The sequence below is a fragment of the Elgaria multicarinata genome, chromosome 2, assembly GCF_023053635.1.
Source record: "Elgaria multicarinata webbii isolate HBS135686 ecotype San Diego chromosome 2, rElgMul1.1.pri, whole genome shotgun sequence".
In the NCBI taxonomy this organism is placed as follows: Eukaryota; Metazoa; Chordata; class Lepidosauria; order Squamata; family Anguidae; genus Elgaria; species Elgaria multicarinata.
Window position 1 is genome coordinate 939,429 of NC_086172.1, and position 25,692 is coordinate 965,120.

Here is a 25,692-nt window from a genome sequence, read left to right on the forward strand (position 1 = left end):
TAAGGTTTGTAAAATGGAAATGGGGGTAATAAAGGTAACGGACCATGCTTTGTTAAGTTTAGAATTTACAGTCAAAAAGAATTATAAGGAAGCGTTTAGGTGGAAACTAAACACAAAACTGTTAAAGTATAATAAGGTGGTAGAAAAAATGCAGAGAGAATTGATTGAGGCTTGGGAAATTAATGAGAAGGGAGGAACGTCAAGGGCAGTAGTTTGGGATACCATGAAGGCAGTATCGAGAGGGTTATGTATTAGAGAAATGTGTAATTTAAGAAGGCAACAAGCAGCAGAGCAGGAACAATTGGAGGAAGAGATTAAGAAAATGGAGAAAGATTATTGGCAATATAAAAATAAATATAAATTAATAGAAATACAGGCAAAGAAAAAACAATTAGAAAATTTAAATTTAGAGGAGGTTCAAAAGAATTTAATATATATGAAAAGGGAGTATTTTGAAAACAGTAATAGGAATTCTAAGGTGCTTGCCAGGCTCACACAAAAGGAAAAAGCCAGGAACGGGATAGGGATTTTGAAGGATAAACAAGGGAAATATTGTCATACAATGAAAGATAAAGTAAAGATTTTTCAGGAGTTTTATCAGGAATTGTATAAGGGAAAGGATACTCAAAAACAAAAGTTGGAAGCTTATATAGAAAAATATATAAAGAAGAGAATAAAAATAGAGCATAAAGAGTTAATGGAGAAGGTAATAACTCAAGGAGAAGTAGAAGAAGTAATTGAGAATTTGAAGCCGGGTAAATCACCGGGGGTAGATGGTTTAGGACCAGAATATTATAAGGTTTTTAAAGGAATTTTAATACCAAAATTAATAAATTTGTATAATTCCATATTGGAAGGGGATAGAACGCCAGAATCATGGGAACATTCATTAATAATTTTAATACCAAAACCAGATAAAGATTTGACTGTCCCTGATTCATATAGACCTATTTCATTAATAAACCAGGATGCTAAGCTTTTTTCAACTATTTTAGCAAGGCGGTTGAATAAATTTATAGAGGAATATATAGGGGAGGACCAATGTGGATTTGTGGCAGGTAGACAGATGTCTAATTTAGTGGGAAGAGTATTAAATGCAATACAGGTGATAAATAAGTCTAGGGTTAAAGCGGGAATTCTGGCATTGGATATTTTTAAGGCTTTTGACTGTGTGAGCTGGCAAGCTTTAAAGATGGTTTTAAATAAAATGGGATTTGGAAATAAATTTAAAGCGATAATAGAACAGTTATACTCTCAAAATACAGCCGTAGTGGTAGTAAATGATGGTGTGACAGATAAGATACGACTAGCCAGAGGGACAAGGCAAGGCTGTCCACTCTCACCAGTCCTATTTGTAATGGTAATGGAATTATTGGCGAATGCAATACGAGAAGATGAGGAGATTGAAGGGATAGGTAGTATGAAAGAAATTAAATTGAATATGTTTGCAGACGACACGTTGTTGACGATAAAGAATCCAATAGAGAAGATGGGGAGAATTAAACAACTATTGAGAGAATTTGAGGATATTACAGGGTTAAAAATAAATTGGTCTAAATCAGAATTGATGCTGTTCAATTATACTAAAAAGGAAGAGAAGGATTGGGAAGGAAGGGGAAGAGAGATTAGAGTTAAGAATCAGATTAGATATTTGGGAATAAAAATTACGCAGAAGTTAGAGAGTTTAGAGAAAGAAAATTTAAGTGTGCTAAAAAAAGAGATTTTAGCAAAATTGGAAAAATATAAAAGGTTAAATTTATCTTGGTTTGGAAGAATAGCATTAATAAAAATGAAGATTTTAGCAAAGATTAATTTTGTGTTCAGGATGCTACCAATAAAAATCTCAGAATTAGAGTTAAAAAGTTGGCAAAGGATTATAAATAATTATTGTAATGGTGATAAGAAAGCGAGGGTAAACAAAAGTAAATGGTATTTGAGCCAAAAAAAGGGAGGATTGGGTCTCCCGAATCTTAAATTATATTATGTAGCTAATAGATTAAGATATATAGTGGAGGCAATTATAGGATTAGGGGAATTAGATTGGATGGAAGAAGAAAATATGAGTAATATAGAGACTAAATTAGAAAATGTTTTCTTTATGGAAGGGGAAAAAAAATGGGTGGAAAGTATAAATAATCCGCTTTTGAGGTCTCACTGGGAAATTTGGAGTAAATATAAAGGGGTGCTGCTTCCAAGCGGCTCTCCTTTGTCACCGGTAATATTGTTGAAGAATTTCCCAGAGGAACTAAAGAGTAGATTAAGTAAAGTTTTAATAGAAAAAAATAAAATGAAATTAAGGGATTGGTTAAGGGGAATGAGTACAAGAGAGGATATGGAAGAAGTTCTGAAGGATAAAAAGTTAACTTGGTTAAATTATAGGCAATTAGAACAATGGACTAAAAAGTGGGTTAGAGATAATGGAGAGTGTAGAGAATTAACAAAGTTTGAAGAATTAATAGTTAAGAAAGATAAGGAAAGGGAGAAAAGAACAGTCTTAAAAGGGTTGATGAGTGAAATATATAGAATATTGGTGGAGGAAGGGACGGTGGATAAATCGGGTAAAATGGTTTGGGAGACAGATTTGAAGGTACAAATAGGACAACAGGGTTGGGAGGGATTATGGAAACAAAGAGCGTTGAGAAATATGTCAGTAAGAATAAAAGAGAATTATTATAAAATTGTATGGAGGTGGTACCTAACTCCGGTTAGATTGAATAAGATAAACAATCAGCAATCAGAAAATTGTTGGAGAGGTTGTGGAGTTAAAGGAACGTATTTGCATATGTGGTGGGAATGTAACTATGTTCAGAAATTGTGGAAGATAGTGTTTTTGGAGATTGAAGAAATTGTGGAAATGAAGATAGAAAGAACACCAAAAGTTGCATTGCTATCACTATTTGAAGATTTTAAATGTAAAAAGGAAATTAAGGAACTGATAACGAATTTGTTGATTGCAGCAAGATTAATTGTAGCTAGGAACTGGAAGATTCAAGGGGAATATTCTATTGAAGAATGGTATAAAGAAGTATGGGATATAGCTATTAATGATAAATTAACAAGTAATATTAAATGGAGAAGAGGTATAGCTAAATCAAATGATTTTGAAGGAATTTGGAAACAGTTCCTAGTGTTTGCGTTTTCTAAGGGAAGTGGGAAACCACCACCAGAAGAAAGTATGAGATTCTGGAATCAGGAATGAGATCCCGGGGTGGGGGGGTGCACTTGTAGGTTATTTTGATTATGTTATTAAGATAAGATATTTTGTATTCAAGATTGAACATTATGCAGTATGTTGTTGTTGTTGTTGTTTTTATGTGAATGTAATGTGTATGTTTAAGTATTGTAGAAAATAAAAAAAAATTTTTTTTAAAAAAAAGATATATTATGTACACAGCATTCCCACAGTCCACAAGGGAGGTATCAGGTACAGGTACAAGGCCGGCCTTGTACCTAGGAGGTAGATTTATTAGGAAATGGTTTTAGAATATCAGATGTCTCTGCAATCTTATCTTTGTAAGAAGTTCCCACAGGATCTAGCTTGCTTACTCCCTGTTGCAGCCTTGAAGCTGCTGGTTCTCTGGGAACTTAAGAGTGTTTTGATAAGGAGTAGGCTGGTTTTGGAAGCTGTCACTCAGTTTGTAGCATCATTGCAGTAGGTGGTGCTGTCCCGCCCTCTTGGCACATAGGCATGGCTTACAGGTCAGAGGACCTATCTATCAAGTAAACCGCCCAGAGAGCTTCAGCTATTGGGTGGTATAAAAAAGGTAATAAATAAATAAATAAATAAATGGCTTTGAACAGGCTTTGAATGCTGGTGCAAAGCTGAAAAAGCTTTGCTAGGTTTTGTCTCTCAGCGCAATGCCTGACCTCCCTCCTGCTTTGGATTTATTTCATAGAATCATAGAATAGCAGAGTTGGAAGGGGCCTACAAGGCCATCGAGTCCAACCCCCTGCTCAATGCAGGAATCCACCCTAAAGCATCCCTGACAGATGGTTGTCCAGCTGCCTCTTGAAGGCCTCTAGTGTGGGAGAGCCCACAACCTCCCTAGGTAGCTGATTCCACCGTCGCACTGCTCTAACAGTCAGGAAGTTTTTCCTGATGTCTAGCCGGAATCTGGCTTCCTTTAACTTGAGCCCGTTATTCCGTTTAAATATTTAATTTAATATTTAAATAAATAAATATTTATTTATTTATTTATTTATTTATTTTATTTTATTACATTTATATACCGCCCCCCAGCCGAAGCTCTCTGGGCGGTTTACAACAATTAAAAATAGTAAACATTAAAAGTATGCAAAAATTAAAAAAACATAAAAACAGTATAAAAACAACAGTATCCATCTAAAAACAACAATTCTGGGGTCCATTAAAAACAAACTTAATGTTATTAAATGCTGCTTAAAATGCCTGGGAGAAGAGAAAGGTCTTGACCTGGTGCCGAAAAGATAACAACGTTGGCGCCAGGCGAGCCTCATCGGGAAGATCATTCCATAGTCGGGGGCCACCACTGAGAAGGCTCTCTCCCTTGTTGCCATCCTCCGAGCTTCCCTCGGAGTAGGCACTTGGAGGAGGACCTTAGATGTTGAGCGCAGTGTACGGGTAGGTTCATGTCGGGAGAGGCGTTCCATCAGGCATTGTGGTCCCAAGCCACAATACCTGGATTCCATTTCCAATTGGGACTTTGAAAGCACTCTGCACATAGATGCTTTGCTATTTGGACTTTGGATATCTAAGAACTGTGCCATGAAAAGTAGTGAGGCTTTTCATAGACTTGGACTTGCATTTGTGTGTGTGGGAGGGAGTATCCAGTCCTTAGCAGAAGGATGGGACTCTTGTGCCTCAGGTTTAACGTTTCCTAAAGTCATGGTAACCAGAGTCAGCTCAGTTGCGGCAGGCTGAGATGAGATTGACAAGTGCGTGACCGATCTCTGCCCAGAGCAACCCTTCCCTGGGATTTTGTTTTAGACGATTGGCCATGTTCTTGAGGTGCCAGCATCTGCAGAAGCTCAGATTGGATGGTGGCTAACCCTAAACACCCTCCCTCCTCCAAGTGTTTTTCTTTAGGATTGTATCAGAAAAGGAGCCAAAAGCTTTCTAAACATTGTTCAGCTTTAAGTGCATTTTGGAGACTCTGTAACCACAGTAGAGCTTGTCTACTGTGTGATTTCCTCAATAAAAGTCTCACTGATGTGAGTGTCTTGTGTCAGCTTGCCAGCACATGTGAATACCAGAGGGAACAGGCATGAACACAACAGGATCAATCAAAAAATGAGATCAAAAAATGAGATCAGATTAGTCTGGCAGGATTTGTTCTTGACAAATCCATGCTGGCTTCTTGTAACCACTGCATTATTTTCAAGGTGTTTACAGATTGACTTCTTTATAATCTGTTCCAAAATTTCCCCAGTGATAGATGTCAGACTAACTGGTCTGCAGCTCCCAGGTTCCTCCCTTTTGCCCTTTTTGAAGATAGGAACAACGTTAGCCCTCATCCAGTCTTCCATGGTTTCGCAAAGATAATAGACAGTGGTTCTGAGAGTTCTTCTGCTAGCTCCTTTATTACTCTTGGATGCAGTTCATCAGGCCCTGGAGATTTGAACTTGTTGAAATGCAAGAGAGAGAGAGAGCTTGGGCTATTGGGCAGTATAGAAATGCAATAAATAAATAAATAAATAAATCTCAAGCTGCAATCCTGCCCCTTTAGCTTGCACTGCATTTTTGCCAGGGTGTTTGTGTCATAGACCTGCTTTTTGGCTCAAAGTAAGAATTGAGCACTTCGGCCTTTTCTTTGTCATCTGTTATCAATTTGCCATCCTCTTCTAGTAGTTGAACCAGCATTTCTTTCCTCTATCTTTTACTATGCATGTACCTGAAGAAAGTTTTCTTTTTTGCTTTTATCCTTCCTCGCTAGCCTCAGCTCATTCTCAGCTTTAGCCTTCCAGATGTCATTCCTGCTCTTCTGTGCCACCTGTCTGTACTCTTCTTTGTAGCCTGGCCTTCCTTCCACTTTCTATATGTATCCTTTTTTGTTTTCAGGTCATCTCTAAACTTTTTGTGGAGCCACATTGGTTTCTTCTGTTGTCTTCTATCTTTACTCCTTGTTGGAATTGTTTGTAATTATGCCTTTAAAAATTCCTTTTTAAAAAATTCCCACCCATCATGGACTCCTTTTCTCATTAGGGTCACTTGCCGTGGGATCTTACTTATCATTGTTCTGAGTTTATTAAAATCAGCTTTCCTAAAATCCAGAGAATGTGTATGGCTACACTCAGCTTTAGCTTCCATTAAAATCAAGAACTCAAGTATGACGTGGTCACTTTCCCCCAGAGTTTCCGTAATTGCCACTAAGTAATCTCTATTGGTCAGTATCAATTCAAGGATAGCCAATCCTCTAGTTCCTTCCTCCACTTTCTGTAGTGGGGGAATGAGTTAAATAACCCATGAAAAGCCACAGCATGTCATCCAAACCCAGTCTCTATGTGGGCCTGCCTTTGAAAACTGTTCCCAAACCTTCTGGTCAGTAGCCAAACAACTGACAGGAAGCATGCAACTCCCTGGTTACTAGAGCCTCGCTGGCTACCAGTCTATTTCTGGACAAAATTCAAAGTACTGGAAGTTGTACTGGTCCCAAGCCCTGTACAACTTGGGACCAGGCTACCTGAAAGACTGCATTCTCCCACATAAGCTTCCAGTCGGGACCTTTCAAGTCCATTTCACTTGAATTCAAGTTTCAGGATTAGTTAAGTAGGATATTCTCTCCCCAACATGACTCTCTACCTTCAAGGGAAAATGCATTTTTATTCCAATCTCAACTATTCCCCATAAGGGAAACCACCTCCTCAATGGAGACATCCCTCACCCCAAACTCTGCTCCCTCTGCTGGGGTAGAGGGAGATTATTTTTTGCAGGTGAAATAAGATGGGTTTTTAAATTTTTCTTCTGATTTAAGGTTTTCTTGCTGATACCCCATTGAAAGAAGTGATGCATGTTTCCTGGAAAACTTTAAATCTGAAAATTTCTCATTGCCACTTAGTTCACTGGAGATCTGATTTACTATGTTTAACTTACATTTAGTCAACAAAATTAGAAAAACCTTTCATGTTAATTTCATAGAATAATAGAACAGAAGAGTTGGAAGGGGCCTACAAGGCCATCGAGTCCAACCCCCTGCTCAATGCAGGAATCCACCCTAAAGCATCCCTGACAGATGGTTGTCCAGCTGCCTCTTGAAGGCCCCCAGTGTGGGAGAGCCCACAACCTCCCTAGGTAACTGATTCCACCGTCGCACTGCTCTAACAGTCAGGAAGTTTTTCCTGATGTCCAGCCGGAACCTGGCTTCCTTTAACTTGAGCCCGTTATTCCGTGTCCTGAACTCTGGGAGGATCGAGAAGAGAGCCTGGCCCTCCTCTGTGTGACAACCTTTTAAGTATTTGAAGACTGCTATTATGTCTCCCCTCAATCTTCTCTTCTCCAGGCTAAACATGCCCAGTTCTTTCAGTCTCTCTTCATAGGGCTTTGTTTCTAGACCCCTGATCATCCTGGTTGCCCTCCTCTGAACACGCTCCAGCTTGTCTGCATCCTTCTTGAATTGTGGAGCCTAGAACTGGACACAAAACTCTAGATGAGGCCTAACCAGGGCCGAATAGAGAGGAACCAGTACCTCACGTGATTTGGAAGCTATACTTCTATTAATGCAGCCCAAAATAGCATTTGCCTTTCTTGCAGCCATATCGCACTGTTGGCTCATATTCAGCTTGCGATCTACAACAATTCCAAGATCCTTCTCGTTTGTACTATTGCTGAACCAAGTGTCCCCTATCTTGTAACTGTGCATTTGGTTTCTATTCCCTAAATGTAGAACTTGGCATTTATCCCTATTAAATTTCATTCTGTTGTTTTCAGCCCAGCACTCCAGCCTATCAAGATCACTTTGAAGTTTGTTTCTGTCTTCCAGGGTATTAGCTATCCCACCCAATTTGGTGTCATCTGCAAATTTGATCAGCGTTCCCTGCACCTCCTCGTCCAAATCATTAATAAAAATGTTGAAGAGCACTGGGCCCAGGACTGAGCCCTGCGGCACCCTACTCGTTGCCTCTCCCCAGTTTGAGAAGGTTCCATTGATAAGTACTCTTTGAGTCCGATTCTGTAGCCAACTGTGAATCCACCTAATAGTTGTTCCATCTAGCCCACTTTTAGCTAGTTTGTTAATCAGAATGTCATGTGGTACTTTGTCAAAAGCTTTGCTGAAGTCAAGATATATGACGTCCACAGCATTCCCACAGTCCACAAGGGAGGTTATCCTATCAAAAAATGAGATCAAATTAGTCTGACAGGATTTGTTCCTGACAAATCCATGTTGGCTTCTAGTAATCACTGCATTGATTTCAAGGTGTTTACAGATTGACTTCTTTATAATCTGCTCCAGAATTTTCCCAGGGATGGATGTCAGACTGACTGGTCTGTAGTTCCCAGGTTCCTCCTTTTCGCCCTTTTTGAAGATAGGGACAACGTTAGCCCTCCTCCAGTCGTCCAGCACCTCACCCATCATCCATGATTTTGCAAAGATAATAGACAAAGGTTCTGAGAGTTCTTCTGCAAGCTCCTTCATTACTCTAGGATGCAGTTCATCGGGCCCTGGAGATTTAAATTCATTCATTAGGTGTTCTTTGACCATTTGTTTATCAATCTCAAACTGCAATCCTGCCCCCTCAACTTCAGCTTCACTTTTTCCAGGGGGGTCATAGACCCGCTTTTGGGAGAAGACCGAGGCAAAGTAGAAATTGAGCACTTCAGCCTTTTCTTTGTCGTCTGTTATCAATTTGCCATCCTCATTAAGCAGTTGAACCACCATTTCTTTCCTCTGTCTTTTACTACTTACGTATCTGAAGAAAGCCTTTTTGTTGCTTTTAGCATCCCTCGCTAATCTCAGCTCATTCACAGCTTTAGCCTTCCTGACGCCATTTCAGTACTTCTGAGCCACATGTCTGAACTCTTCTTTTGTAGCCTGGCCTTCCTTCCACTTCCTATATGTATCCTTTTTTGTTTTCAGATCATCTCTAAGCTTTTTGTGGAGCCACATTGGTTTCCTCTGTTGTCTTCTATCTTTTCTCCTTGTTGGAATTGTTTGTAACTGTGCCTTTAAAATCTCCTTTTTTAAATACTCCCACCCATCCTGCAGTCCTTTTCTCATTAGGCTCACTTGCCATGGGACCTTACTTATTATAGTTCTGAGTTTATTAAAATCAGCTTTCCTAAAATCCAGAGTACGTGTATGGCTACGCTCGACTTTTGTCTCCTTCATAATCAAGAATTCAAGTATGACGTGGTCACTTTCCCCCAGAGTTCCCGTAACTGCCACTTTATCCACTAAGTCATCCCTATTGGTCAATAACAAGTCAAGGATTGCCGACCCTCTAGTTCCTTCCACCACTTTCTGTAGGAGAAAGTTATCACCCATACATGTCAGGAATTTCTTAGAAGGGCCGCTTTTGGCAGTAATGGTCTCCCAACAGTTATCAGGGTAACTGAAGTCCCCCATCACTACTACATCACACTTCCTTGAAACACTGGCAATTTGTTTCTCAAAAGTTTCGTCCTTGTCTTCTCCTTGACTGGGTGGTCGGTAGTAGACTCCGATTATCATATTCTTTTTATTCCTTGCCCCATTTATTTTAATCCAGACACTCTTGACGGGGCTCCCAGTCTCATCCGCCTGTATTTCTGTGCAGGGATAGGTATTTTTAACATATAGTGCAACTCCACCTCCCTTTCTATTTCTTCTGTTCTTTTTGAACAAGTTATATCCCTCAATTGTATATTCCAGTCATGGGAGTCATCCCACCAAGTTTCAGTTATAACTATCAAGTCGTATTTGCCTTCATGTAATAAGAGGCTGAGCGAAGGAAGATAGATGCTTTTGAACTGTGGTGTTGGAGGAAAATTCTGAGAGTGCCGTGCACTGCAAGAAGATCAAACCAGTCCATACTCCAGGAAATAAAGCCAGACTGCTCACTTGAGGGAATGGTATTAAAGGCAAAACTGAAGTACTTTGGCCACATAATGAGAAGACAGGATACCCTGGAGAAGAGGCTGATGCTAGGGAAAGTGGAAGGCAAAAGGAAGAGGGGCCAACCAAGGGCAAGATGGATGGATGATATTCTGGAGGTGACAGACTTGACCTTGGGGAAGCTGGGGGTGGCGACAGCCGACAGAAAGCTTTGGCGTGGGCTGGTCCATGAAGTCACGAAGAGTCGGAAACGACTGAACGAATAAACAACAACAACAATAAGAGTTCAAGTTCATTCTGTTTGTTTCCCATGCTCTGGGCATTAGTATATAGACATCGAAGATCATGTGTTTTATAGTCTGGCTTTGTTCCTACATTGTTGCAGACACTATTTTGGGACACTATTGGAGCTGTTCTCTGTACTGTGGTGCATTGGCCTTCATCCCTTGTTGCCTCGAAATTTACATCTCCCGCCCCCGTAAGATTCAGTTTAAAGTCCTCCTGATCAAGTTCTTCATGCTGTGGCCGAACTCATCCTTTCCAGCCCTTGTGAGGTGCAACCCATCCCTTGCCAGCAGTCCATGTTCCAAGTAGCGTAGCCCGTGGTCCCAGAATCCAAAACGCTCACGATGGCACCACCTTCGAAGCCAGTCGTTCATCCGGAGTATTTTTCTTTCCCTTTCTAATCCTCTTCCAAGAACCGGGAGGATGGATGAGAAAACTACCTGGGCCCCAAAGTTCTTCAGTTTCCTTCCCAGAGCTTCAAAGTCTGAAATGATTTCTTCGTAGCTCTGCTTGGCGACATAATTTGTTCCCACATGGATGAGAAGAAAGGGGTACGTGTCCGTGGGCTTTATGAGCTTCGGTAACCCTTCAGTCACATTTTACATGCTTTATAATTATTGAACATTTTTCCAGTAGCCAAAAGTAGCTTTACTGAAATATTTGAGTTGGGGAGGTTCAATAAAATGCATTTAGTGTGACTAAATTTTCAAGTTTTACTTGATTTGTTTTTTTTTACAGAAACACTTTTTAGAGTTTAGACAGAGCAAAGACCTCATAGGGAAAAATGGGACTTTCACCCCGCACCCACCCTCCCAGCTACTACTGAAAGTGCCCAGGTGGCTCCTCTTCTGACCTTAGAGGAGGGGCCATGTTGGTGGACAGGAATGGAGAAAGAGAGGCCAGGGTCCTCCACAGCCAATGGCCTCTCCAACCCCAGGCCTGCCCCAGCCAGCACAACTCCATTAGATGGACTCAGAGGTCCACCAGGAGGGAAAAATTGAAAAGGAGGATGGAGCAGCTCTGCTACATCTGCTGTCAGCAGCCCTGCAGGGAAGCTCTGAGGTCGGAGGCTTCCAGCTAGTGGGTGACAACCCAACAGGGTTGGCTGTAAATATTTTGAGAGATGACAACACAGTAGTAGATACTTGCCTTACACTGTTTAGTTTTTAAGGGGGGGAAACCCAAAGGCACTGAGAACTGTTAACAAATACTTTTTAGCATGCTTGAAGAGTTGTGCATGTAAATACGAGATTCCTAGAGATAATCACTTGAAAAAAAGAGTTAATTACTAGGTTTTAGAATGCAATGCATTTCCAGAAGCGCAATACTTTATGTATAACAAAGTGGAAATTTTCTACTCCCACCTCACAGGTTGAAGACAGAACTAGTGGGTACTAGAGAAGAGAGGAAGATAGCTAAAGGCCTGCTGCTAGAGCAAATTGTGAGGAGCAAGCTTTTACAGAATTTCCAGAGGGATAGTCGTGTTCATCTATTACAGCAAAAACAAAGAGTCTTGTTGCACCTTAAAGACTAGCACATTTATCCTGCTATTAGCTTTCATGGACAATAGCCCACTTCATCAGATAGTATGATGAAGAGTTTCAGGTTTCTATACACCAACAGGGTGAGGTGAGGATTGCCATCTTTCTGCAGATAAGAAACAAGATTGCATCGCACAGCTCCATTTACCAGTTGCCATGAATAAAAGGTACACATGACATCCCTGCCACCCAGATCCCCAAGGATGAGTAGCAGCAACATTTACCTCTCCTTTTCCATCATGATCTGCACTGGGCTAAGCTGGTTGCTTTTGTTGCCAGTCCCTAGCTGTCCATACGTGTTAGCTCCCCAGGCATAGAGCAAGCCCTCATCTGTTAGTGCTAGTGTATGCGCATAGCCACAGGCAATCTGCAAGTAAGTTTATAAAGTAAGAGTTAACATTCATACCACTTCAGGTTGGCAGGTTAATCCAGAAGGAGATCACTGTTTGGACTTAAACAACTCATTGCACACTGAACATTCATTTTAAATGCCAGGAGAGTTGTCCCATGTGGCATAAAACTTTCATTTATTATTGATAGTTTGGGACAATAATTGTTTAACTGTGAAATAATTCAAGATGTTTCTAAATATGTAATTAAATATATAAAGCAGTACTCCCACCTTGTACTTGACATAGAATACAGATGCAGACCTCTCATGCCTTGGTGTAATTATGCTGCTAATCTCCAAAACCAGGGAGGAGCAAGCAGCAGGGCAAGGTTGTAAGAACAGGCAGCCATGGAGGTTGCTCAGCCCACCTGCTCCTGCCCAAGGGTGCCGCAAAACTACCACTAACCGTAGCCTAAGTGGCACAACGGAGAACTAGGAATCCCCTTTTTCCTAGCTGTTCCTAACTTGCTAAGGAATACAGCCAACTTTCCTAATTTATCATGGAGAGAATCAAGGGAACAAACAGAGACTTGGGCCATGTCCAGACAACACAATACCCAACCCTGTGTTAATAGTCCACTCCACCAATGACTATTAGCATATTGTGTTGGGGTACCCCCAATGTGACATGCTAATAGTTATCCGTAGAGTAGACTATTATCAGAGACTATTGCTCTCGCCCCCCAACCCCGTCCTCACCACAGAATGGTGACACTGGTTCCCGCTTTCCATGTCGGGACACTGCGGAGAAAGACGCAAGAGAACAATCTTTCTGCTGAAGGGGCGGGAAGCTCTCCTGCGTCTTTCTCCACAGTGACCCAGTATGGAAAGCAGGAACCAGCGCCGGCATTCTGTGGGGAGGTGGGGAGAGAGACACAGCGTGTGGAGAAGAACACTGTCAGCTTCTTTCTCTGCTCTCTCCTTCACTCCAAATGGCAAAGGAGCCATGGCAGAGTGATACCATTGCCTGACTGTCAGGGGATGGTATCACTCCGCCATGCCTCTGTTCACCATTTGGGGCTAGGAGGTGGTCAGAGGGGGATGCTGTCGGAAGAGTTCTTCTGACAGCGTCCTCCTTTCTCCGCCCCTTGACCCAAATGGTGAACAGAGGGTGGGACGCAGGAGGACACAGCACTTTCCTATCCTCCTTCGCTGCAAAGTGCTGGTGACGGGGGAGGCTGAAAACTCCTGCCACCGCGGCAGGAGTTCCTAGTGTCCCCCGTTGCCAGCACTTTGCAGTGAATGGAGGATGGAGCACAGGAGGAGAGCAGCGGAGGAGGGGTGTCTCCCGCTGCTTGACATTACATATCAAGCCACGGGAGACATCCTTCGCCCTCCACCCTGTGAGCCATTTGGATATTGGCTCAAGGGGATGGAAGGAGCTCCTTCTATCTCCTCAAACTGATATCCAGATGGCTCACAGGGCAGGGGGACAAGAGACGTGCAGGTCCCTGGGAATATGTGGGGTGCTGCAATTGGCGGCACCTTACCCAGGGACAGCATGGTCAGTGGCTCCCCACACACTTCCTGTGACAAATGACACATGCCTATGGAGCTCTGTTGGGCAAGAAGAACAGGTTGCTTACCTGTAACTGTGGTTCTTCGAGTGGTCATCTGTGCATTCACATATATGGGCTCTGCGCCTGCGCTGAGCTCGAATCGGAACTTCTAAAGCTGAGTAGTTTTGGCAGGAACCCCTCCCCCACCACCTACTATGCATGTCCACGGGTTCCCGCCTATTCCCTCAGTTCTCTGAGACCATTTCAGGCCCCAAAGCAAGGAAGTAGCCACTTTATATCGACATCAAAGACATTGACAAAAAGCGGGGACGGTGGGAGGGTTGTGTGAATGCACAGATGACCACTCGAAGAACCACAGTTACAGGTAAGCAACCTGTTCTTCTTCATCGTGGTCTCTGTGCATCACACATATGGGCGATTAATAAGCTCACTTACCGGAGATGGGTAGGTGGAGATGTCTTAGGACAAAATCGAAGACAAAACTGCCCGTCCAAAATTGCAGTCAGCCCTGGATCAAACATCAAGGTGATAATGTGAGATAAATGTTGACGGTTGGGACCATGTAGCTGCTCTGCAGAGGTCCGGTATAGCCACTCCTCTGAAGAAAGCCGTCGACGTTGACACTGCCCTGGTTGAGTGAGCTTTGACAGTATTGTCAAGAGGCAGACCAGCAATTTGGTAGGCTAACTTAATAGCACTAACAATCCACCTTGACAGCCTTTGTGAAGACAGTGGTTGTCCTTTTGTAGGTCCACTATAACAAACAAATAGCCTTTGTGTTTTATGGAATGAGTCAGTGCGTGACTTATAAAACGCAAGCGCTCTCCTAACATCTAGAGAGTGCAACTTTGACTCCAGTGTTGTTGTTGGACATGGAAAGAACGTTGGGAGGATTATATCTTGGTTTAAGTGGAACTTGGACACAACTTTGGGCAGAAAATGCAGATCTGGGCGCAGGATCACCTTATCCTTATGGAAGGTCAGATATGGTGGGTCTATCCCCAAGGCAGCCAATTCACTCGCTCTCCAAGCTGAAGTGATGGCTATTAAAAAAGCAACTTTCCATGAGAGTAAACTGAGGCTCGAAGTGGCCATGAGTTCAAATGGCTTAGACGTTAGGGACTGTAACACAACAGATAAACTCCACGCTGGAACTATAGCGCGAACAGGGGGTGCTAAATTCCGTAGTCCCCTCAGAAATTGCCGAACTATAGGGTGAGTAAAAACTGAAAAACCTTGGATCAGAGGATGAGATGCTGAAAGAGCTGCCAAATACACCCATATGGAAGATAATTTCAGAGCTTTTTCATATAATGAATTGAGGAAAAACAGTATATTCTTTAGGGATGCAGAAGAAGGGTTAAAATCCATCGTAGTAGCAAAAGATGAGAATCTTTTCCACTTTGCCTCATAAGATTTTCTTGTTACAGGTTTCCTAGCCGCTGTTAGGATGGAATTAATTGCGTCCCCAAATCCTCCCATTACATCATGATCCTCCAAGCTGTCAGATTGAGTGTCTCTGATTCCAGACATCTCGTTCTGCCTCTGTCCTTGGTTAGAAGAGTCACAGATGATGGGAGGCGAATGAAGCAATTGCGCGACAGCGCCTTTAGGTGAGAGAACCAGTGCTGGCGAGGCCACCATCGGGCTACCAGAATGCAATCTGTCCTGTCCCGCCGGATCTTTTGGAGTGATTTGGCAATGAGAGGATATGGTGGGAATAGGTAGAAGAGAGTTCCCGTCCATCTGAGTTGGAACGCATCTCCTAGTGAGCCCCTCCCTATGCCCGCTCTCGAGCAATAGCTCCTGCATATCCTGTTGTGTACTGTCGCAAACAGGTCCACCTGAGGTTGGCCCCATATTTGGAATATTTGATTGAGTTCGATGGGGTTGAGTTCCCATTCGTGTGATGTACTTTGCACTCTGCTTAGAGCATCCGCAAGACAGTTGTTTTCGCCTGCTATGTGGATTGACGACAGCAAAATATTCCTGTCGACTGCCCAGGTGAGCATTAATATAGTCAGGCGATTGAGTTTTGAGGAACGTGTTCCTCCTTCCTTGTTTATATACCACAGAACTGTGGTGTTGTCTGTAATCACTCTGACATGATGACCTGATAGGTGAGTTTCGAAAGAGCGGAGTGCCATAAACACCGCTGTAAGTTCCAACAGATTTATATGAAAAGTCCTTTCCAAGACAGTCCAAACTCCTTGTGCCCAGAGGGGCCCGCAGTGCACCCCCCAGCCCATGAGTGAAGCGTCCGTGACTAAAGTCCTGGATACACGCACTGGATTGAAGGGCATGCCTTGCTTCAGGTTCTCGATATTCGTCCACCACTTGAGGTCGATCTGAACTTCCAATGGAATGACGAGTTTGACCCTTCGTGCATTCTGCTCCCAGTGAAAAACTCGTAGAAACCATTCTTGGAGTTTTCGCATGTGAAGTCTGGCCCATCTTACTACTATGACTGTAGAAGCCATGAGGCCCAGTAATCGTTGGATCACAAAAGCTGTAGTGTGACAATGATGGTATAGCTTTCCGGCCAGCCTTGACAATGTAACCTGTCTTTTGGTAGGGAGAAAGACTTTTTCTGCTATCACATCTATGGTAGCCCCTATGAAAAGAATGGTTTGGGACGGGGTGAGGTTGGATTTGGCTAAGTTGACTTTGAGACCTAGGAAATCCAGAATATTTAGAACAAACGCAACCACGTTCAAGAGTTCGTTCTTTGAGTCTGCGACCAGGAGCCAATCGTCGAGATAAGGGTCAATCTCCACGTCGTGTAGCCTGAGAAAGGCACAAACAGCCGCCATGCATTTCGTAAACACTCTGGGAGCTGTTGCCAGTCCAAATGGTAGGACTTGGAACTCGTAAATTTCTGTGCCAATTATGAAGCGGAGGTACTTGCAATGGATATCTCTGATCGCAACGTGGAAATAAGCGTCCTGTAGGTCTATAGATGCAAACCAGACTCCTGGTCGGAGGAGAGGTAGTATGGATGCCAGGGTGGTCATTCTGAATTTTCTGGTTTCTATATATTGGTTGAGGTCCCTCAGATCTAATATAGGCCGAAGACCCCCATCCGCTTTTGGAACCGTAAAGTACCGGGAGAAGTATCCGTCGTGGGTGGAATATGGAGTCACCCTCCGGATAGCGCCCTTGGCTAATAGGGTTGCAATCTCTGATATTAAGACTGGTAATGTCGGTGATATCTTTACGGTACCAAGGGGAGGGAGGTCTTTGAACTCTATGTGATAACCTAATTGAATAATTTCTAGGATCCAGTTTTCTGATGTTATGGTTTGCCAATTGTGGAGATATTTGGATAGGAGATTTCCAAATAGTGGGACAACTTGAAGGGCAGGCAGAGGGGTGTCGATGAAGTCAAAAATGCTTTTTTGACTGCTGTACTGGTCTCTGACGATAAGGACGGAATCGACTTGTTGACTGCTACCTTCTAGGCTGCTGCTGTTGCTGTTGATATCTAGGTGGGCGATCAGCATTTGCTCTAGATTGGTAAAAGGGTGATGGGTGTGACCATCTACGCTGCTTATACTGTGATTGTTGTAGCTGCGGGGAGATGCCCATCTTTTCTGCTGTCATTTTTTCTTTTTGAACAGCCTCCATAGCTTCATCCGTGGTAGCATTAAATAATCCTTCCCCATCAAAGGGAAGGTTTTCAATTTTAGCTCTTGCCTCCAGTGTCAAGCCTGCAGAGTGAAGCCAAGCATGACGGCGTAACGCTATTGCCCCCGTCATTGCCTTAGCTTCACAGTCTGTGAGGTGTCTGGTGGTATTAAGTTGTAGCCTGGATAGGCATAGGGCTTCTCCGTGAAAAACTCTGGCAAGCTCCCGATGCTCATCAGGAAGATGGTTGCAAATGTTATCCATCTTCTCCCATAGAAAGAGTTGATAGCAGTACATCATTGCTAGATAGTCCGCTACTCTCAAGCTCAAAGCTGCTGAGGAGTATATGCGACGACCCAATAGGTCTAAACGCCTCCCTTCCTTATCCGCTGGAGACACATGCACCTTCTGCGATCTCCCTTGCGACGACTCCACAATTATTGAGTTTGGTCTGGGGTGTGTAAAAAGGAAGGTTGCATCCTTTTCCTGCACCTTGTATAAGGACTCTAGTCTGTGTGAGGTTGGTGCCATTGTGGCTGGCGTCTTCCATGATTGTTTTACTGTATGAAGAAGTGCCGGTAAAAATGGAATGGAATGGGTTGCAGCCTCTATATAAATGGCATCAAACACCAGATCAGATATTCGCTCAGGTGGTTGCTGCGTTTCAATTCCCAAAGCCTGAGCCATACGCAATATCTGGTCAACAAATTGAAAATTGTCCTCATTGGGTGATGCCCCTTCTTGGGCAGTCACTACATCATCTGGGGATTGAATAGAAGGCGGAACAGAGGAGTAGGAGCTAGGATCTGAGTCATAGTCCTCTGGAGACTCATTAGTTAACAATTGAGCCCTATGCTGAGTAGGCGAGGAATCCTTTCTTCTCTCTAGCAATTGTGATGGAAAAGCTACTTGAATGACTCTTAATTGCGAAACATTAGTAGCAGTCGGGATCGTTATACTAGGCAAAGTCTGGTGTTGGTCTTGCTGTTGATCCCGAGTTACATTGCTCTGAGCCAGTTGAACTGCTGCTGAGGCAGCTTGATCAGTGGGCGGTTCTCGGTCCCAAGGAGACGCCTCTCGGTCCCGCAAAGACTCCAGGCCCCAAGGCAGCGTGTCTCGATCCCGAGACGGATCAGGTTGCAGCAGCGGTAGCGTGGCCTCTCGACGTCGAGGGGAGGGTGATCGAGGAGGCAAACACAAATGACTCAAAGAAGGTCGGTCCTGATAGCCATCTCGGTCCCGAGATGGAGGCTGAGGCAGAAAAGAGCGCTCCTCTCGGTATCGAGGAGACCTTGATTGGCACGAGCCTGGTCGAGTAAGTTGTGGAGAACGGGACCGCAACCAATCACGAGGCAGATAAATAGGTGGAACGGTCATGATTGTAATAATAACAATCCCTCCTCCAATCCAAAGGGTGACGGGACACATAAGAAGGGCCCCACCACATCGAGAGATTATCTCCTTCTCTGTGTGGAGAGTAAGGGTGATCAGGAAACGCTCTGGGGTAGTAATCTCTATTCCTAGAGCCATAGCCTCTATACGGAGAGCGGCTTCGGTGCCGAGGTTGACTAGGCAGCAGCTGAGGCGGTGCCTGGTATGGTGATGCGTCCCGGATCTCGCCCTCTGAGATCGATACCGCAGGGGGGGCCTCAATCCTCGGTACTGACTGGTCGAGTGGAGCTGCCGGTACCGAGGAGAGAATTTGTGGAGTCGGCAATGGGGGCGGGGTCAGGATACCCGGCGCTGGTTCAGCAGAAGAAGGTTTGACTTTTGAAGAGTTTCCTTTATCTTTCTTCTTTGTTCCCTCCTTAGGGTTTTTATTTGTTTTGGCTTTTTTGGATATTTTTTTCGCAGCCGAGACTGTTAGCGAGGGCCCCGCAACCTTCAGATCAGACTGCATTGTGTTATTTGTTGCCTCCAATGCCTTTTCCCAAAGAACCGCTCTTAGGCGATCAGCACGGTGTTTTTTAGTCTGGCGAGTAAATCTGGCACAAAAACGGCAGGTCTCTACAATATGAGACTCCCCCAAACAAATTAAGCACAAAGAATGTCCATCCGACAGGGGTAATTTACCGCCACATTCCAGGCATTTTCTAAATAGTGCCTTAACGGCCATGCGGCCCCTAATCTTTAATGGAATAACTCTAAATATCTAAAGTAAAATAATTTTAATATATATATATATATATTTACAGAAAAATAGAAGATAAGAACTATGTACAGAAAAAGAAGACTCAGCTGAAGTAAATTTGTCTAACACGAGACGTATCAGAAGAAGTCCGTTAACGAGCGTCCTTGCTAGAAGGCGGTCGAAGAGAACTGAAGGAGTAGGCGGGAACCCGTGGACATGCGTAGTAGACGGTGGGGGAAGGGTTCCCGCCAAAACTACTCAGCTTTAGAAGTTCCGATTCGAGCTCAGCGCAGGTGCAGAGCCCATATGTGTAATGCACAGAGACCACGATGAAGAACAACAGGGGTTTCTGTAGCTCTTGCCTCACAACTCTGTAGGCATGTAAAGTAGTCAACAGAGCGCAACAGTTGTGCAGTTAGTCAACTCTGCACACCATTGATTATTTGTGTTGGTTTATTTCTTAGAAATAACCAACCATGGTGTAGTTTTTCCCCAACAGATGACACAATAGTCAACAGTTGACTATTTAAGCAACTGTTGACTATTCAAATAACCATTGACTATTGTGTTGTCTGAACCCAGTCATTGTTACACTATTTGAAACAGGGCCAAAACAGTCATAGGCTCAGTTCAGACAATGCGTTAGTCAACGCAGTGTGAAAACTCCACTCAGTGGTTGAGTTTTTAGGAGGTACTCCCCACACATGTTCTAACTCCACTGTTGTGTGACTCTGGGCTACCATGGAGTAAAATCCATTGTGACATTTGATTGACAGTTCCTTCACCCTCTCTCCTCCCCTGGTCCTCCTGATGGACCAGGGGATGGACCAGGTCCTCCCAATCCTGGCAGCTCTCCCAGAGCTGCACTCATTCCTTTTGCCAATCTTGCCAGGGAACTCTGTAGCCAGGGGGAAAGGTCAACTCAACATAACTGAAAACTCCACGGAACCCTCCATACAACATGCAACACAATGGTTGTGCAGGAACTCTCATCTGCACTGCATGGGTATTCTGCGTGAAGTGTTCCCCTCCCCACAAAAAACCCTCAGTGGGGTGGAATTTTCCAACCAGGCAACACATTTCTCAATGGTGGTGTAAAAACTCCACTGTGGAGTTCTAAAACCACCGTTGAGAAACGTATTGTCTGCACTGAGCCAGACTCTTGCTTAGATCCTCAGACTCCTCCTCCTTTTATCTCTCTCTAACTGTCCCAAGGGAGTTCCCCCTGAAAACCACAAACCCAAGTACCAACAGCATCACTCTTTGTGCTGTGTTGATAATTTCAGCATATACTACCTCTTGGTAGGATCCACACACAAAAATAGGGTTAAAAGCAGTCACTGAATACAGCCTATACCTGCCTAGCAAGATGCCATCTTCCCTTTCACAAACTATTTAATATGTTTGTTGAACTCCAAAAAATGAAGTTACATTTTTACCTCTCAGAAACAAGAATGGAACTTCATAAGAGAATCAGATTGTAAACACTGTACCATAGGTTAACAGGCCCATTCCTAGGACCATTAGGACCATTCATAGGTATACTTGTCTGGACCCTAAGATCATCTTCAGAGACCCTTCCCCAGGTGCCCCCACCAAATGAGGTGAGATGGATGGCTACTAAGGCGAGGGCCTTTTTAGTAGCGGAATGCCCTTCCCAGAGAGGCTTGCCTGCACCTACGTGGTGATCTTTTTACCACCAGGTGAATACCTTTTTATTCTTCCAGGCTTAAAGTCCTTCAGTTTTAAAATTGCGTTTGTGCGTTTTCAGGTCTTTGCACTAATGCTGCTGGCTTTTACTTTGGTTTTATTCTGCTCTACACATTTAAAAAATATATTATAGTATTATGGTTTTTAGTATTATTTTATGAACAAACAGAGAGCTTCAGTTTCTGGGTAGTACAGAAATGTTTTTTTAATAAAAAGCTTCTTCCACATAGAATAGCAGAGTTGGAAGGGGCCTACAAAGCCATCAAGTCCAATCCCTTGCTCAATGCAGGAATCCACCCTAAAGCATCCCTGACAGATGGTTGTCCAGCTGCCTCTTGAAGGCCTCTAGTGTGGGAGAGCCCACAACCTCCCTAGGTAACTGATTCCATTGTCATACTGCTCTAACAGTCAGGAAGTTTTTCCTGATGTCCAGCTGGAATCTGGCTTCCTTTAACTTGGGCCCGTTATTCCGTGTCCTGCACTCTGAGAGGATCGAGAAGAGATCCTGGCCCTCCTCTGTGTGACAACCTTTGAAGTATTTGAAGGTGCTATCGTGTCTCCCCTCAATCTTCTCTTCTCCAGGCTAAACATGCCCAGTTCTTTCAGTCTCTTTCCATAAGGCTTTGTTTCCAGACCCCTGATCATCCTGTTTGCCCTCCTCTGAACAAGCTCCAGCTTGTCTGTTCTACCAATGCAGAATTATTGCTGCTTTCTAATCCAGAACAGGCAACACCAGCTTGGTTATTCCTCCTTTTTCCTGACTTGACAAAACAGTCAAATCAAGGGTGTAACTACAGGCTACCACTGCCAGCCCCTGCTGAATACCCACTGTTTGTAGACTGGACATTGGTACAAATCCTGAAGACTAGACAGAAACTCATAATTAGCTAGGCTTTTAAGCAACACATATTGCAATAACTTTATACTCACCTGCATTACACATACACCTTGGAGTGCTGCCACTCGGCATGGCGTTAACTGGTTGCCATTATTTCCCAGACCTAATTGGCCATTGCCGTTATAACCCCAGCCATATACCTTGATTAAAGAGGAGGAAAAGTTATACTGATGCATTACTTGTTCAAAAGGTACTGTAGTCAGGGGGAAATGGAAGCTGATGGACTCCAAAACTTAATTAAGTTGAAAGTATGTTGAGGAAGGCAGCACAAACTGCTAAACTGGATACATTATTAAGCATATTTTCTTCCTGTTCAACACTCACTTTCCTTATGTTCACATGTATGCTCCATAGACACCTGAAGGGAGGTAGTCAACTGATCTCTATGGTTTTTTATTTATTTCCCCAGGACACAGAAATATATTTTTGGAGGCTGATATGTACTCAGCACCTTCCAGATATGGCTTGTAATGGCTGCTAATCAGGACCTGTTTTCTGGGGGGCTGAGACAAGGAAAAGAACCTTCAAGTGTGGTCTTCAGGGTACTTTGGTTCTTGTATTAATAGGTAGAACTAAGAGAGAGAGAGTTAGGAAATCAGAGAGGAAGAGGAAGTCAGTGACACTAATAAGAGAACTTGATTGAGGAAATACTCTCCCAACCAGGAAGTGAGTCAGCACTCCCAGGAAGCAGTTGGGGCAGGAAAGAAGGTAGGCAGGAAAGATATGTTTTGCTGGAGTAATAAAGATTTTATTTTACTTTATATTGCGCTGCACTCTTCACTGACTCCAAACCCACCCCTGAAACATGGTGTCAGAAGTTTAACAATAGAACCCATTTGGAAGCAATGCTACAGTTGCAGGAGCAACAAAGGTCAGCTCGGGATTTTGCATCATGGAGTGAGCCTTAAAAACCCCTGCATCGCTGGATTTCACTGTTCCAAGGCAGCCTTAGGAAAAGGTAGGAGTAGATTTATTCACGTGCAAGATAAAGACTGCCTCATAACTGTGGACTACTATTCCAATTTTTGGGGGATAGACTCCTTGCCTGATACCCAATCTCGAACAATTATCAGAAAGCTAAAAGGCCACTTGTCACTGATGGCCATGCAGTTTCTGCATGCAAAAATAGCTGAAGGAGTTCTGGCTAGAAGAGAATAAAGCGTTCGGAATGGGTGGGTGGGGAATGTTCTGCACAATTTCCAGGACATTAATGATGGCACTGTCAGACCCCCAGTTTTCAGCCCCATAAAGCATTTGCATAATCATCTTGCAGGTTCAATCAACTGTTCCCCTTATAACAATTAATGGCCCTGTAGCTTTCTGCACCTTCGCTTTCACTGCCTTCCTATGCCCTTTCCATGAGCGACTCACTGAAAAAACACACACTCAAATATCTAAATGAACAGGTTTGTTCAATAACATGTTTATCGAAAATCCATCTATGCCATCTACATCTGCCAAAAAACCAATTATTTGTCTAAGAATAATTTATTGACAGATCTTTATATTTACACTAAGCACTGAATGCATCCAAAATATTTTTCACATCCAAGAAGGAGAAAGAAATAAGTTCCACATCATCTGCATACATTAGGATAAAAAATCTTTCTATTCATGATTACTGGGGAATGAAAGTTTGTTTGAGCTAATTGTAGCATTAGATCATTAACATAAATATTGAAAAGGGTGAGAGCCAAGAGACATCTATATTGTTTTAAAAGCTTCAGTTAAAGAACTACTCAGACCAACTCAAGCCCACTCTCCGAAACTGAGCCTGAGTTGTAACCATATTGTGTAATAGTATATTGATAGTATAAAATTGTCAAACATAGTACTAAAGTAAAATATAAACAAAATATAGCATGTAAAATAGGCTCTGAAGGGCAAAGATTAGGTAATATAACTCCAAAAATAGACTCACTAAGAACTCTAAAATTAAATTATGATTTTAAAATAAATTACAATTAATAAAATTACTGAAAAATTTAAGATCTTATATCCACATTTACAAGCAGGCATACCCACCCAATAGGTATGCAGACCTAACTCTGAAGGAAATGGTATCAGTTCAGCGGTTATCTCTGATGAGTGACTGTTTGCACAAATGAACAGCTGGGTTGGGAGGGGCAACAGCAAATGCAGGAACCACAGGTAGACACCCTCCTTCCCCCGCAGACAAGCAGGCAGGCCTCTGCTTTTCTCCCACTCCCTTCTACCAAGGCGCAGGCTTTTATGGTGTTTCCATAACAAGATGCTAACTTACAAAACCAGTCCAGCTAGCAACAGCCTCGCAAAGTTGCAAGTAGACATTCATCCTCAAAACATATAGATATGCTAGCCCTCATTGGCACTGAATAGGCACCACCCTTGGGGCACTGCTCAAGGCCACTGCATTGTGCTTCTGCAGCTAAACATGCTCTTGCTGGCCCACACCCCTTAGAAGTGCAGGTGGAAACAACTCTGCTTGCAAACAGACTGAGAGGCGAGCAGGAAAGTGCTCATCGGATGCAGCAGACAGTCCCTCTCCTATTTATCTTGCAGCTTCTTTAGCTGTGCATTTACCTCCTTAGGTTTGAGCCTTTTGGTCTCTAAATATTTACATCCTTCTACTGTACTTTGCATAGAACATTTTTCCTTATGGGATCTTTATGATTTTTCCAATCTCTGGGAATTACTTTTTTAACTTCTCCGTTCACATTAGAGGACTCTGCATTTCAATCTTGTTACACATGAATAAAACTTTATTTTGGAAAACAAAATAATTGGAGGACGTTAGGTCGTTTCTATGCTAAAAGTGACTGGGAGAAGGAGGAGGAGGATACTGTTCAGAAGATGTAAACAAATGCATTAAGTTCTTTTACCAATGATTCTCATCATTCTCACTTTTTTATTGTTTTCACTCTTTTGCTTTTCTATCATCATCATTTAATAATAATAATAATAATTTGCATGGTGTTTTACTATTTGTGCTCTTGCACAAAATATTTCAATATTTTATCAGCACTTCATTGCTTGCTCTTTTTGTGGTTTCATATTTTATTACCTTAGCACTAAATTGCATTTTCATTTTATTGCTTCGGCACTTAGTGCTTTTATTACTTCAGCTCTTTACTGCTGTTTTACTTCATTGTGCTGCAATATTATTGAGTTTATTTATTATTTATTTATTTTATTTAGAATATTTATATACTGCTCCCCATTGAAAAATTTCAGAGTGGTGTACAAGGTAAAATGAAAATAAAAACAGAATAAAAACAGTTAAAACAAAATTTAAAAGAAGCAATAACAGAAATCCAAGGCTGCATGTTAGAGAAAGGCTTCTTGGAATAAAGATGTTTTCAGGAGGTGCAGAAAGGAGTACAAGGTTGGCGCCTGTCTGACCTCCAGAGGCAGGGAATTCCACAGGAGGGGCGCCACCACGCTGAAGGCTCTTCCCCTAGTGGATTCCAATCAGAGGATGGATCTAGGTGGAACCACCAGGAGCCGACCCTTGGATGACCTCAGTGACCGGGCAGGTTGGTAAGGGAGAAGGTGCTCTCTCAGGTATCCTGGTCCCAAGTTGTTTAGGGCTTTGTACACAAG

At 42.9% G+C, this 25,692-nt stretch overlaps 1 protein-coding gene across 4 annotated transcripts in view; it reads right to left on the reverse strand.

The window, feature by feature from the left end:
* RCBTB1 (RCC1 and BTB domain containing protein 1) overlaps nucleotides 1–25,692 on the reverse strand; it is a 120,514-nt gene that overhangs the window by 76,500 nt on the left and 18,322 nt on the right. For 3 of the 4 annotated variants that reach the window (XM_063115893.1, XM_063115894.1, XM_063115892.1), the window contains exons 7-8: nucleotides 22,143–22,250; nucleotides 12,058–12,200 (exon numbers count right to left, since the gene is read on the reverse strand). In XM_063115893.1, coding sequence (XP_062971963.1) covers nucleotides 12,058–12,200; nucleotides 22,143–22,250 — 251 coding nt within the window. The remainder of the gene's footprint in view (nucleotides 1–12,057; nucleotides 12,201–22,142; nucleotides 22,251–25,692) is intronic. The other variant, XR_010025025.1, reaches the window with a different exon arrangement.